The 13,510-nt window shown below is 34.6% G+C and overlaps 2 protein-coding genes across 2 annotated transcripts; one reads left to right on the forward strand and one right to left on the reverse strand.

Moving 5' to 3' along the window:
* Nucleotides 1-2,302: 2,302 nt before the first annotated feature.
* On the forward strand, nt 2,303-4,061 carry LOC136210803 (transcription termination factor MTERF5, chloroplastic-like). Its single transcript, XM_066002216.1, has one exon. The coding sequence runs from the start codon at nt 2,563-2,565 to the stop codon at nt 3,754-3,756; it is 1,194 nt and encodes a 397-aa protein (XP_065858288.1). The 5' UTR covers nt 2,303-2,562; the 3' UTR covers nt 3,757-4,061.
* A 1,203-nt stretch (nt 4,062-5,264) lies between these two features.
* Nucleotides 5,265-10,202, reverse strand: LOC136210804 (short-chain dehydrogenase TIC 32, chloroplastic-like). The gene is made up of 8 exons (XM_066002217.1): nt 9,965-10,202; nt 9,019-9,250; nt 8,292-8,371; nt 6,993-7,146; nt 6,800-6,878; nt 6,088-6,172; nt 5,769-5,815; nt 5,265-5,646 (listed from the first exon to the last, which is right to left on the reverse strand). The coding sequence occupies exons 1-8, from the start codon at nt 10,068-10,070 to the stop codon at nt 5,482-5,484; spliced, it is 948 nt and encodes a 315-aa protein (XP_065858289.1). The 5' UTR covers nt 10,071-10,202; the 3' UTR covers nt 5,265-5,481.
* Between the last annotated feature and the right edge of the window lie 3,308 nt (nt 10,203-13,510).

A 13,510-nucleotide genomic window follows, 5' to 3' on the forward strand; every position in this document is an offset into this window, starting at 1 on the left:
CTAAAAATCGTCCAAGGCAGCCGCCTAAGTGGCGCCTAAGCGGTGATTTTTAGAACACCGTCCCGATTTCCACTAATCGGGCGGTATAAATCGGTTGACCGATTTTTGACCTCCTAGGCGGTCCCAGGCGGCTCCTAGACGATTCCAGGCGGCTCCCAAGCGGTCCCAAGCGGCTTTTTTGAAAAAATTAGCCCTTAAATTTTATGTCAATTTTTTAAATTTAAAAAATATTAAATAACAAAAAAAACTCAAAAAAAAAAAAAACTTAAACTATCAAATGTATTTTTAAAAATATTAATTTTATTTTACTTTGACACATTTTGTTATAAATGTTATTTTATTGATCTATTTGTTTTTTTAAAGACATTAATAAAAATAATATTAAAATATGTATATTTTTCTATCTTAAATATTTTATATTGTTATTTTTACATAGTATAATTCATATATTAATTATATTTATATAATACTTTATTTAATAAAAAAATAAACAAATACAAAAAATACAAATCAGATTAATCCCGATTAATCTCCGATTAATCAATAAGAGCTCTGTTCGCCCGACTAGCGTCTAACGTCTTTTACAACTTTGGTCACAATTATTTTCAAAATTCTTTCAACATTTTATAGAAACATAATTTCGCATCTTTTGTAAAATTAGTTTTAAGGGTATAATATATTTGAACTAAAAAGATTTTTTATTAATAGTTTAAAGGGTTTAGTAGTTTGGCTCTGTTTTCAAAATTTAAGCCAATACTCCTATATTTGTGTTAAGATGATACGAAGTTTTTGTATTTTCAATTACTTAAATTTATTGTTAATGTAACTACAATATATTTAATTAAAGTAAAAAGTAAGTAATTGATTGTGGCATTTTCTCAAATACTAAGCCAATGTTTGGGAGGAAGTTAATGAAAATTAATAGAAGTAATGAAATGTAAAATTTTAAATTAACTTTGTTTGTGAGTTTTTTGTTACGAGTAAATGAAGGTTGACGAGAATTAACAATTTAGTTTCATTAACTCTATGTCTTTAATCTCTGGGAAAATTACAAAACTAGGTCAAATGGGAAGTCCATTTATATATTTAACCCATTTACTCAACTTACTACATATCTAGACTGATTTTGTATGACTTTCCCATAATACCCTCAATATTTACGCGCGGTTGTCTTCCTCCCGTCTGACTTCGCAGAGGTTAGCATATTCGAACCTTGCGAAGCTAAATATGCGAAGCCTGCGAAGCTAATGTTTGGTTTAGTTGATGATTTTAGTTAGCATATGCGAACCCTGCGAAGCTAAATATATGCGAAGCCTGCGAAGTCTGCAAAGCTAATGTTTGGTTTAGTTGATGATTTTAGTTAGCATATGCGAACCCTGCGAAGCTAAATATATGCGAAGCCTGCGAAGTCTGCAAAGCTAATGTTTGGTTTAGTTTATGATTTTAGTTAGCATATGCGAAGCCTGCGAAGCGATTGTTTGGTTTAGTTGATGATTTTAGTTAGCATATGCGAAGCCTGAAAAACGAATGTTTGGTTTAGTTGATGATTTTAGTTAGCATATGCGAAGTCTGGATGTGTTTTTAACAAAATTCGCTAAGTGGTATATAACAAAAAATGGCAAATAACAACGGATTCTAACATTATTTAACAAAACAATCAGAACATAGATGAATACACCAACAATAATTCAGTGAGATTTATATAATTAGGCATTTTATCTGCGTTTTCCAATCTCCCGTCTCACGGAACGAGGTTGTCGTTCGCTCTAAAATCGCCCTTTTTCTTCCATTTTCTCTGTTGTTCGCCTTCTTCCTCGTCTTTTCTCTCACTGTTCACCTTCTTCTACCGTCTGTTCGCATTCTTCCTCTTCTTTGCTCTCACTGTTCACCTTCTTCTACCGTCGTTCACCTTCTCTCACCGTCGTTCGCCCTAAAATCGCCCTCTCGTTTTTCCTCTACCGCCGTTTGCTTCCCTTTTCTCTCACCGGAGTAGAAGTTGCTGGAGAACACCGTCAAACAACAACGGATTTTGCAGGTTAGATCTCTGTGGAAGGAGGATGAGCCATTTTGGGTGAAGAGGAAACCGTAAGGAAGAGGAAGAGGAAAGATTGGGGGTATTATGAGAAAGTTACACAAAACAATCTAGATATGTAGTAGATTGAGTAAATTGATTTAATAGGTAAATAGACTCCCATTTCACCGTAATTTTGCCTTAATCTCTTGATGTAAATTAGATTTTTAACTTTTATTTATATTACCATGTCAAACAAAAAGCATTATTAGGCTATTACCATGTCAAACAAAAAGCATTGAAGCTAAAAAATTGAGTTTTAGGGAATTTGTACGACAGATTTTCCTCCAATCAAACCCCAAATGCAAACCCTAGAATACAGATCAAACAAATTAATTTGAAGCAACGACTGAGCGGAGAAGTTCGCCGTAAATCTACTCTGCCGTTTACTCGAACCTGTCCAACAGAGTAGCTGAACTATTTATGATGTGGAATTCGACAATTTCAAGAGGATTTGAAATCAATGTGCGAGGTTAGTCTTTCTCTTCGTTATGTCTTTCAATTTCTGTAGAGGTTCCCGAATTATAGTTTCCAATGGAGTAATCAACTCATCAACCCATCTAGGGTTTCCTTCAATTCACTTACCTTTCAATGTTAGACTACTTTCTAGATACCCTAAACACAAGGAACGTCCTTTTGTGGTTTCTTATCTCATTGATTCATGCGGTCTTTCCCCTGAATCTGCCATTTCTGTTTCTAAGAAAATTGATTTTAAAACATCAGATCGACCCGATTCAGCCATTACCCTTCTCAAACACTATGGCTTTACCACTTCCCACATTTCTAAGCTTGTTAATAAATATGCTCGGTTTCTCTTGGCCGATCCTGCCAAAATCCTTCTGCCCAAACTAGAGTTCCTATGCTCCATTGGCATTTCAAGCTCCGATATTCCCGAGGTTGTATGCTCTAATCCAGTTTTATTGAATCGGAGCTTACAGAAAGATCTCATTCCCACTCATAATATACTGAAAAGTATACTTGGATCTGACAAGCAAGTTATTCAGAGTTTAAAAAAGACTGTTTTCAAAATGAATGATTGGCACTCAAATTTACCGATCAACATTGCATTATTAAGAGAGCTCAAAGTCCCTCAGAAAAATATACACATTATGCTGACTAGATATCCTAATAAAATGTACAATGATCCCTGCAAATTTAGTGACACTGTTAACAAGGTAATTGAACTTGGATTAGATCCTTCAAGGTATGGGTTTGTGAGAGCGTTTGAAGTGGGTTCAGGTTTATCCGACAAAACATGGGAGCAGAAGATGGAGGTTTTTAGGAGTTTGGGTTTCACACAAGAACAAATTTTGGATGCTTTCACAAAATTTCCCTGCATTATGTCTCTGTCAGTGAAGAAGATGATGAGCGTCATGGACTTTATTGTGAACAAGATGGGTTACCGTCTTACTGATGTTATCTGCAATCCGTCCATTTTTACTTATAGTTTGGAAAAAAGGATTGTCCCAAGGTTCTCAGTTATAAGGGTTTTGCAATCAAAAGCTTTGGTGAAGGCAGATATATGTATATCATATGTAATGCCAATAACTGAGAAGAGTTTTCTGAATACATTTGTGATCAAATATGAGGGAGAAATACCTGAGCTTTCGAGGATTTACCTGGGGAAGACGAGTATTCTGGAATTAGGGTGCAGTTTTGAGGCAGAGAAGCATATTGCAGGTTGAATTAACACTCAACTTTTTGTTTCTTTGTGATGCGGAACTAATTTATTGCTGCTCTGTGCATATGATTGACATGCGTTTCTGCTAAATCTGATTCTCATGAGTCCTAACATGCCCGTTTTTCATTGTTTTGTGATATTTTACTAGTAGATATAGAGTATTTTATTACGATTGAGAAACAACTAAAGATACCTATTTTAGAAAGAAAATCAGCTAATATATACCAGCTATAGCAAATAGTAATAGATTGTATTGGTAGAGTACTATGTCACTGTTCTTAATACAACAACTCATCATTCTGATTTCAATTTTTTGTCTTGGGGTTCATTTTACAACTACTTCTTTTGTGCTACCAAGTTGGATCAGATTGTTGTGGATAACTCTACAATATATTATGATTTTTGGTGACATGGATAAAAATAACTTGGTCTGTATCCTTCAAAGTGTTCATTTAGGATGGGCTTTATGTTGCATGAAGTTTTTGATTTTAGAATATTTGATATTGTAATTCTTGAAAACTTTTATGAAACATTTCCGGTCACGTTTAAGTAATATATAAAAAAAAAAACTGAAAACTCGTTTCTTAGGATGTAATGTGTTCTTAGAAGTATCAATGTTAATCACATGTATAGTAAATCCTTAATATTTTCTTGTAGATCATTTTGTGGATCATTTTCTCCAAGTTCTCATAGCATCCTTAAAATTTTCTAGATTAGACCCTTTTCTACAAGTTCTCAAAATGGTATTTTCCCCCTCAATTATGTGAATTGTATATAGTTTTTTTATTTTATATATATAAGTCAAACATTATTGTATATTTTTTCAAAATTTGTATATTCATATATTTATAAATAATAATAAAAATTCCCCTAACAGATCAATTTTGCTCCTACCTGGTTAGAAAATTTAAACGGACTAGATTGATCAACACATCAGATTTTCAAAACAAGTTTGTTGATGCATATCTCAACCCTTGTGCTTTTCAAGTGATAAATATTTGTAATGTCCATTGCTTTAAAGTTGGTTGTCATTATATTCACGGTCGAGGTGTTTTATAAAGGTTCAATCGAAGGCTCAATCTAACAAGCAAGAAGCACCATAGCATAACAATGGATTCAAGATTCACTAACACTAAATGTTTGATGTGCTCTTTGATGATCTATAAATGTTCAATTGATATTGTTTGGATGCTTGTGCAGAAGGAAAAAAATATACCTTCGCACATAGCTTCCATAGAGTTTTCCACTATTTTTAGACAACCAGTGAGCGCCCACTTGGACCGTCACTGAGCATAATCAGCAAACTATTCTACAAAGATAGGCAAAAAAATCTGAACTTCCAATCTAAGTTGGAAAGAATTCTAATCTAACTACGAAGAGTTCAGTTGAAATTTTATGAAAAGTAACAGCAGCTTCCAGTTATTTAGTACCACAAATAACAAACTTGCGTCGCTATACATATACAGTGTATGGCCTCTTTAAGAAACAGAATGACCAGCTAGACAGCTAACAAGCTTATTTAACTAACTAACAATAAAACTGACTTTTATTCAGGTAAACAGAGGCTATTAAAATACAAACATAAAGTTTCTGCAATAGTTTGGATGTTGCTTGATCACTTGACAAATCAAGTGAAAAGCAACAGGGTACCCCTGAGATGCATACATGACTGAACAATCCATAACACAGAAATACCCTCAAATAAGGAGGCCTTGATTCAATTACTTAGCTAGTTCGGATTGGTCAATTTGAAGCTGAAATCCCACAGTTTTTTTGCCAATTCTGTATCTACAGCCAGAGAACTTGGTTTCGCTATGTTACTGTCCATAAAATACTTGCCAGTTACCCCCTTAACCTGTGGATGCAATGCTACATAGCATGTAGTTGCTGCTCCCTGCACCATGTATACGAAATTAACGAACTTACAAAATTAGTGAACTTACAGCATTGCGAAAAGAGATGATTTAGAGGATATCAACTGCTTAAACTTGTTGAAGTTAATGCCACAAGACGTACCTGTGGGACGTTCTTTAGCACATATTTACCAACTAGAGATACCATGCCTGCATCAAGCCAGAGATATGTCAATTTTTGTTTCTTCTACATTACATGTTATAATTTTGTATTTAGATGTGTCAATGTTTTTATATCGAAAAATTGATCATTTATCCAACCAAATGGGATGCATCAATCTCTATACAAATCAAGCTATGCAAAGTTCTTTGCATCATGATACTATTCATATGATAAAAACAGAAAAACACAACTTTTGTAAGATCCGAACAAGGGAAAACCCAGTAAAAGGAACCAAGAGAGTTGAACCTCGGAAAATTACCATCAATTATACTGTGGTGGCGTACAAGATTTGTGGCAATTGCTCCAGGGTGAAGTGAATTAGCAGTTATATCCACTCCATCAGCCTGTTCACGAAGACAAATAAAGAGAACAAAAAGGCTAGCAAGGTCACAGAGATAATAATGTAATTACATTTTCACAGTCCCAACCAAAAGAAATGAAGCAGAGATTAATTGAAAAACCATGAATTGATCACACAGCTTAAATACACAAACTATAGACACACATGGTAACAATGTAACAACAGAGGCAACACTTTCTGGGAAATATATACAAAGTTACTTGTTTCTTCTGCTTTGTAATTTTGTTTTGCAGATATCAAATATTTAAGGTTAATAACATCCAGTCAACGATTTAAGTCATGTCGAAATGCGTATAGACGACACGTTTCTGTATTTTCCGTTACTTCTTATAAGGTTTCCAAACAACATATCTAATGTGCCTATTTGCAGCTTTTCTGAATTTCAAATCCCCACTAGCATGAAAGAACACTTTGTTGTCTAGATATCAACCAGCCAATAAAGAATCATGATTTGGTAAGGTAGATAGGCAAACTCACCTATGAGAACACTATTGCCTATCTATGTTGAGAAATTCAAACATCAAACATCAAATTTGTGAAACTGGGGTTGATAGATTTCTGCAAATCTGAATGGAACCTATAATTGTTTAATATTTGAAATATTGAGTACCTTTAGGCGTCTTGCAAGCTCATTAGCATGCAAAATGTTAGCCAGCTTCGATTGTCCATAAGCATAAACACTGTTATATCTGTTAATCAGTACAAAGCCAACGTTAAGAAGAGCAGAGCATTGCTAACCAAAATGCAATTAAGATTATACAAAAACATAGATATGATTCACAATAAGTTCAGCAGAACTTTACTCTGATTTGTCATTGATTTTATCAAAACGAATTCCTTCACGATATGCAAAGTTGTGTCCTCCTGACGATAAGTTAACAATTCTTCCCTCACGATTGCTTTCACGTGCTGTATTTTTCATGGTCTCGAGCAAAAGGTCCGTCAGAAGAAAATGTCCTGCCAGATGATTATGAAATTTATGATGAGTTCCCCTCCATATGTATGAATGTGCTTACACGTTCACGTCAACAACACTAGCAGCAATCGGTCAGTTGCAGCCTCAAGATTTGGGGACAATTAATCATACATCACAAGAATAATTATACGTGTTTGTGTGTGTTGATCTGAAGGCATCATTTCAAATCACATATATAATCACACTAAGGAAGTTTAAGAATTAATTTGAAGGTTAACAAGTTACTAAGAATTAAAACATAAAGGGTGAAACTTATTTCGTTGTTTTAGGGGTTTCCCCAAAGCAAACTAATGTAGCTTATATTTTGGGTAAATTACACTCTAGGCCCCTAACTTTGCTCTTACTTTCATTATGGACCCTAAACTTCAAAATCAAACATTATAGCCCCTGAAGTTTGCACTTCATTAACATAATGACCCATTTTAGTGCTGACCAAGTCAAAATATGACTATGCTGATCTCAATATGAAAAAGTCAAATAATTGAAGTTGTTTAGAACCATCAAATCACCACTTTTCAAATTTTGTTCCTCTAAACAACCACTCTATTTCTTAATCAAACGACAGCTAAATGACATTAAAACCAAAAAGTAAGTTCAGGAATTAAAGTTTATCAGAATATCAATTTCATCATCTCTACAATGAAAGGTTATCTTCTATTGGAGTGGTCATTTTGATCAATGTTAAAAGGGGTTATTATGCTAGTAAAGTGCAAAGTTTAAGGGCTACAATGTTCGATTTTGAAATCCAGGGGCTATAGCAAAAGCAAAAGCGAAGTTTAGGGGGGCATCGGTGTAATTTACCCTTACATTCATTTTGAAGCCATTTAATTTTATAAGGGCCATAATGTTAGTAAGGGCAAAGTTGAATTGTCATGGGTGTAATTTACCCTCTGCATTAGCGATTTCCAGTTTAATCCTAAAAATAAAAAAGAAAGAATTGAATCCTATGTGCTAGATTATCCTTATTAATCTGCATTTTCCTTTTGATTTTATGGATGTCTTCCATAAATTAAAATCACATTATGATGCATTCCAACTTTGGAGGACCATAACAGGATATATAATCAAATTCTCAGAAATTCTCAACCACTGTGATTATTGCGCCTTAATTAAGGTAACTTGTTACCTATATGGTTTGTTGCAAATTGTATTTCTATGTTGTCCTCCGAAAGCATGAAAGGAGGTGCCATGACACCTGCATTGTTACTTCAAACAGAGAAAAACAAATTTGTTCTCACTATTCAATTCCACCAGTTACAAAGAAAATTAGTATCCATTTCACAACATGAAAACAATTACAAAAAGCATTCGTATTTGTTAGGAATTGGATCGGGTGTTGATTTGATTATACTAAGCTTTATATGTGAAACAGAAAATTAGCCATACAATCACAAGAACAAGAGATTTACATGGTTCAACTATTTTTGCCTACATTCATGGGCGAGGAGGAGCACATAATTCATTAGTAATCGGCAAGCCGGTACAACAAGAAATGAAAATTGATCCTTTACCCAAATCCCTAACTCTTAAATCTCATGAGACGATTCACCCAAACATTCGCACAATGCATATCCCAAGAGCACAAGCTCCAAAATCCTTAACATAAATAAATAAGCAAATAAGTCTTGCTTGTAAAAGCCTAAATTATAATCCTTTTTCTAATAGGGTTCATCCAAAGAGAAAGTTTTCAATTCCTATTTTAATTAGGAAATTAAACCTAAATAAGATTCTAAACATGCATTAACATATTCATTAAACAACAAAATCAACGAGCAGGCACCAATATGATCACATGCAAAATGAACATATAATAGAATTCCAGTTAACTCGTATACTTGAAGTTAGTTTCTTACATAAGGAGATTCAATGGAAGACCAGACGAAATGTATTCAGATGCAAATTTCCTGACAGATGCCATTGAGTTGAGATCTAAATGCATAACTTCAACTTTAGCAGAGGGGATTTCTTTAAGTATTGCTTCTTTCACTTCTCTACCAGTTTCTACATTCCTTACTGCCATAACCACATGAACACCTCTCAGTGCAAGAACTCTTGTTGTCTCCACTCCAATACCACTTGATGCTCCTGAAATAAGACCGAAAACGAATTCAGTTCTACTGAAGTTTAAATAAGAGATAAACACTCTAACTTAAACAATCACTGAAGTTTAAGACAAAAAGCATCATAAGGCCCTTATCATAGGCCCTTATCATTCGGATTTTGCAGATTTTGGTGGATTGAGTCCGACAAAGTGTTATTCATTTCATTTGCGTTTGAAATTTGCAATTTTAACGGTTTGAATAGCCATGGAGAAACTAATAAACAATTGACAGTGACTTTAAACCGAAGGGCATTCAATATGAAACATTAATTTACTAGATAACATTTACAAATTCTATGTCATGCACAATTTGTAAGGGGAAGGGGAATTGAAAGAGATCCAAGACTAAAGATAAGTTCATTACTTCATATTGTTTAATTAATCAACTAATTTTGCTAATACTAGTACGATCGAAAAAAATTAGAGTGCTCCAGGATTAAAATGGTCTTGAATCATTCAGATCCCTAGTTTGTTTGCCATTAATGCAACTAGAACCGATTCAATTCGAGTAATAAAGAACTGACTTCGGCATTTATTCAAACACTAAATGTACAATAATAGTTAATGAAAGATCGCAAGGAATAAAATCGAAGACAACAACCATTTTTACTCTGCTCTACTGCAAATTTTCCACTAACCAAACAAAAATTCAAACAAGAAAAGAAGTGAAAAAAAGGGAATCGAAGAAAAAACGAGACCTGTGACAATAGCAGTGAGACCAGTTCCATCAATCCCTTGAGTGACTTGCTCAGCAGTGGAGCGTGCTGAAAACCCAGACGGCCCGTTCCATCCAAAAATCCACATCTTCAAGATTATTCTGAATTTACACAACTAAAAATTGCTAATGATACCTCAATCAAATATGGAATGGAATCAAGAATTTTATAGCCCAAAATATCTCTGTTGTTATTGTTTGACTTTGGAGTTGATCCCTATTGGTAATATTAAATTATTATTTGATTATTACATTGTTTTAAACCCTTTATTTGCTGACTCCTCGAATGATTTTTTATTTTCTTTGTCTTTTCTCTGAAATCACTTTGAAAAATTATCTATGAAAACAAAATTTTGAATATGAAGTCAATAAAGGCAATTTCCAGGCAAATCTAGAAGATCTTGACAAGAATTATATTGGGTTTGAATTCAAGGCTAAAATTCCCTCTAAAATATTCTAACAAACTGATTATTACATCATAGCTACACCTGAACCAATGCCATAATTTCCCATGAAGAACTAGTGTGTCACGTCACGTGGATCAATTAGGAAGGACAGTTGAGTCGCGCATATTCAATCTGAATCTTTTACCTTGAATTGCGACCCCTCCATTATTAATTGTTTGCCAGGTGAAATTCAGTTTATTGGAGGTTTACAATCTTGTTCTCTGTTATCCTATAAATGGTAAGGTATTTAACTCACAAAAATGTAATATTCTTCTGTCGCACCTCAGCTACATATTTTACAGTATCTTTCTCCATTATCTTTATTGACTTAAGTAACTGAGTGGGATCGTTGATCCTTGTTCCCTCCTTCATCCCTTTTCTATTTCATCTCAGGCATTGGAATGACCATCGAAAGTTCACCTCGTATAGTCTTACATCAAATTGGTGCGGTGAGTATGGATCGAACACGCAAAGCTCAACTAAACAGTTTGGTGATTTCTTGTGGACGCAAATGATAATACACTCATACTTCTATAGGTCACCTTAAAATTTGATTGACGTAAGGAAGCATGCTTAAGTTTACTAGATCCCGAACAAAGAGAATTTATGGATGAAATTACCAAACATCATCTATAATGTAGGGTCTGTACAATAATACAATAATATCCTCAAGGCTGAGCACGCGATAGAGATGCCAAATGTCAAGGAATAGCTCAAAAAAGTTAGGGAGGCCAACAAACGTCTAAACATGAAAGATTACATTGCTTGTTTTATATGACATCATATTGTCCGAAGTTGCCCCCGTAAGAGTGACTCGTCTCTAAATTCTCGACGATAAAATTTGAGAGCCCGATCTCGAGGAAAGAGCTCAACCACCATCATTATTGATATCATCATAGTATAACAAAGGAGGATTTGAGAAATCATACTCTCCTCCCCTCTCCCCTCAAAAGGTCATCTCAGAGATGAAGAATAGATTACTCCAATGAATCAAAGTCCCCTAAACGAAGGAAGACCATCAAAGAGAACTTCGGGGGAAGATCTAAATGTTGGTCCCTTATAACGTAACAAGTTAGTTCCAATGGGGGGGGATAGGAACTATTTAAAATTTAAGTACGTTAAGGCTGACTTCTTTTCTTTGAGAAAAGGATTACACAGCGCGCTGAGTAGATAAGACACTAGCTTAGTCAACTGGTGACTAAGTCAGCTTTTTTCGTTGAGTCAGGAGATAGCACTTTGAGTCTATTCCTGAAATCAGACACTCAATACGCACAACTCAGCTTGACCTCTTTACTTGGTCAGTTTTGTTTAAGCAAGCAATATATATATTAAGGAGTTTAAGGTTAGAAAGATGTTACTCAGCAGATTTATCCAGGTTCGGCCTCTGAGCCTACGTCCTGTCCCCGGAACACGTTCTGAGCTTTCGAATTCTCTACTGAGCTCTTTAACGATAGAGCATCAAACCTTTTACAACTTAGAAGCTGAGTATAACAAGAGTACCTTCCTCTATACCTCTACTCACTCCTAAACTCACGCTGAGCACTATAACCGAGTACTCAGCCTCTCCTTTCTAATCTCTAGAAATGATAAAGATTTGTCCTAAACAACAATTGCTAAGACACTTTAGATGATTGAATAATCACTCTAGACTTTTACATAAAAGATATAGAATTTGGTGTAAGAATTTGCTTTGCTTTTTCTTGCAGAACTTTGTGTAGAATTTTGGTCAGCGTAATGGCTTGATGAAAGTTCTGTGTCGAATGAAGCAACTGAAGGGATCTATTTATAGAGACGTCTGAGACATCGGTCATTTCGAATTTCGAAATAATCGTTGGAGGGAAACGGCTTCCTGTCGTTGTCACTTAGTCTTGCTCAGAGCTCTCGACCAATCAGAATTGAGTATCTTCTATCCTCGGTCAGTGTTGAGCAGCTTTTAGTCAGCTTGGCAGAATGTCTCTCTATTTATGGTAAGGTCAACTAGACAGCGTCCTGTGTCTTCTGAACTTTACCCAAAGTGGAAACACTTTGTCTGGAAGTTGTTCTTGCTCAGCTGCTATCTTGTACTCTTTGTCGATACAACTTATCAGCTTCGTTCCGAAGTTGTTCAACGAAGGTCTTCTCGATCCTTCTATCACTGAGCTGCGTTTTGTACATAACGACAACGTTTTGCACACGCGGGCCGAGTAGTCTTGATCTGTTTGACTTGGGCTTTGACTTCCGTATTGGGCTTTAAGCCTTTTAGTCTTTATGTCTTATAAACAATTTAACTCAACATTGAACAAACACATTAGTGTAATAAATCAAAGCATTTAAACTTAGTGTGTTTAGAATATATTTAATTTTACTTAGATAATTTTGTCAAATCAAAATCATGTGGAAAGGTGTTTCAACAAATTCCCCCATTTTGATGTTGGCAAAACTATTCAGCGAAGAACGAGCTCCCCTATGATAGTTGACCTAATATTACTTAGCAGACTCCCCCGTTAGGGATGAGCTACTGACTTAGTTTTACTCTAAACATTTTAAGGTTTAATTGAGTAAGTCTAAAGTCAGTTTTCAGATATAGGTCAGCTCAAGGAATATATTCTATTTTACTCAGTGTTAAGCGGAAGATTTAACATTCAGAGAGCGCTGAGTATTTTATTGTTCAATGGGTCTTATGAGACAGTGTTTTATAAACATACAAGACATTGTCAAACATTTTATCAGCATAGGATACAATCAACAAGTATTATAAGTAGTAAACACAGTTGATGTATTTGAAGATACATAATAACATAATACTCAGCATCGTATAAAATAACTCAAGTTTGGATAAAAGATGCAAGTATTGTATTGAAATAAAGTAGTCAGCATATACAGCAAAAAAAGATAAGCAAAAAGAAACATAGAAGAGAGCACTGAGTAATCATTTTGTTCAATGGGTTTTTATGAGACAGTGTTTTATAAACATACAAGACAATGTCAAACATATTATCAGCATTGGATACAGTCAACAAGTATTATAAGCATTAAGCATGGTTGATGTAAATGAAGATACATAATAACATAATACTCAGCATCGTATGAAATAACTCAAGTTT

Source organism: Euphorbia lathyris, chromosome 1 (genome assembly GCF_963576675.1).
Source record: "Euphorbia lathyris chromosome 1, ddEupLath1.1, whole genome shotgun sequence".
In the NCBI taxonomy this organism is placed as follows: domain Eukaryota; kingdom Viridiplantae; phylum Streptophyta; class Magnoliopsida; order Malpighiales; family Euphorbiaceae; genus Euphorbia; species Euphorbia lathyris.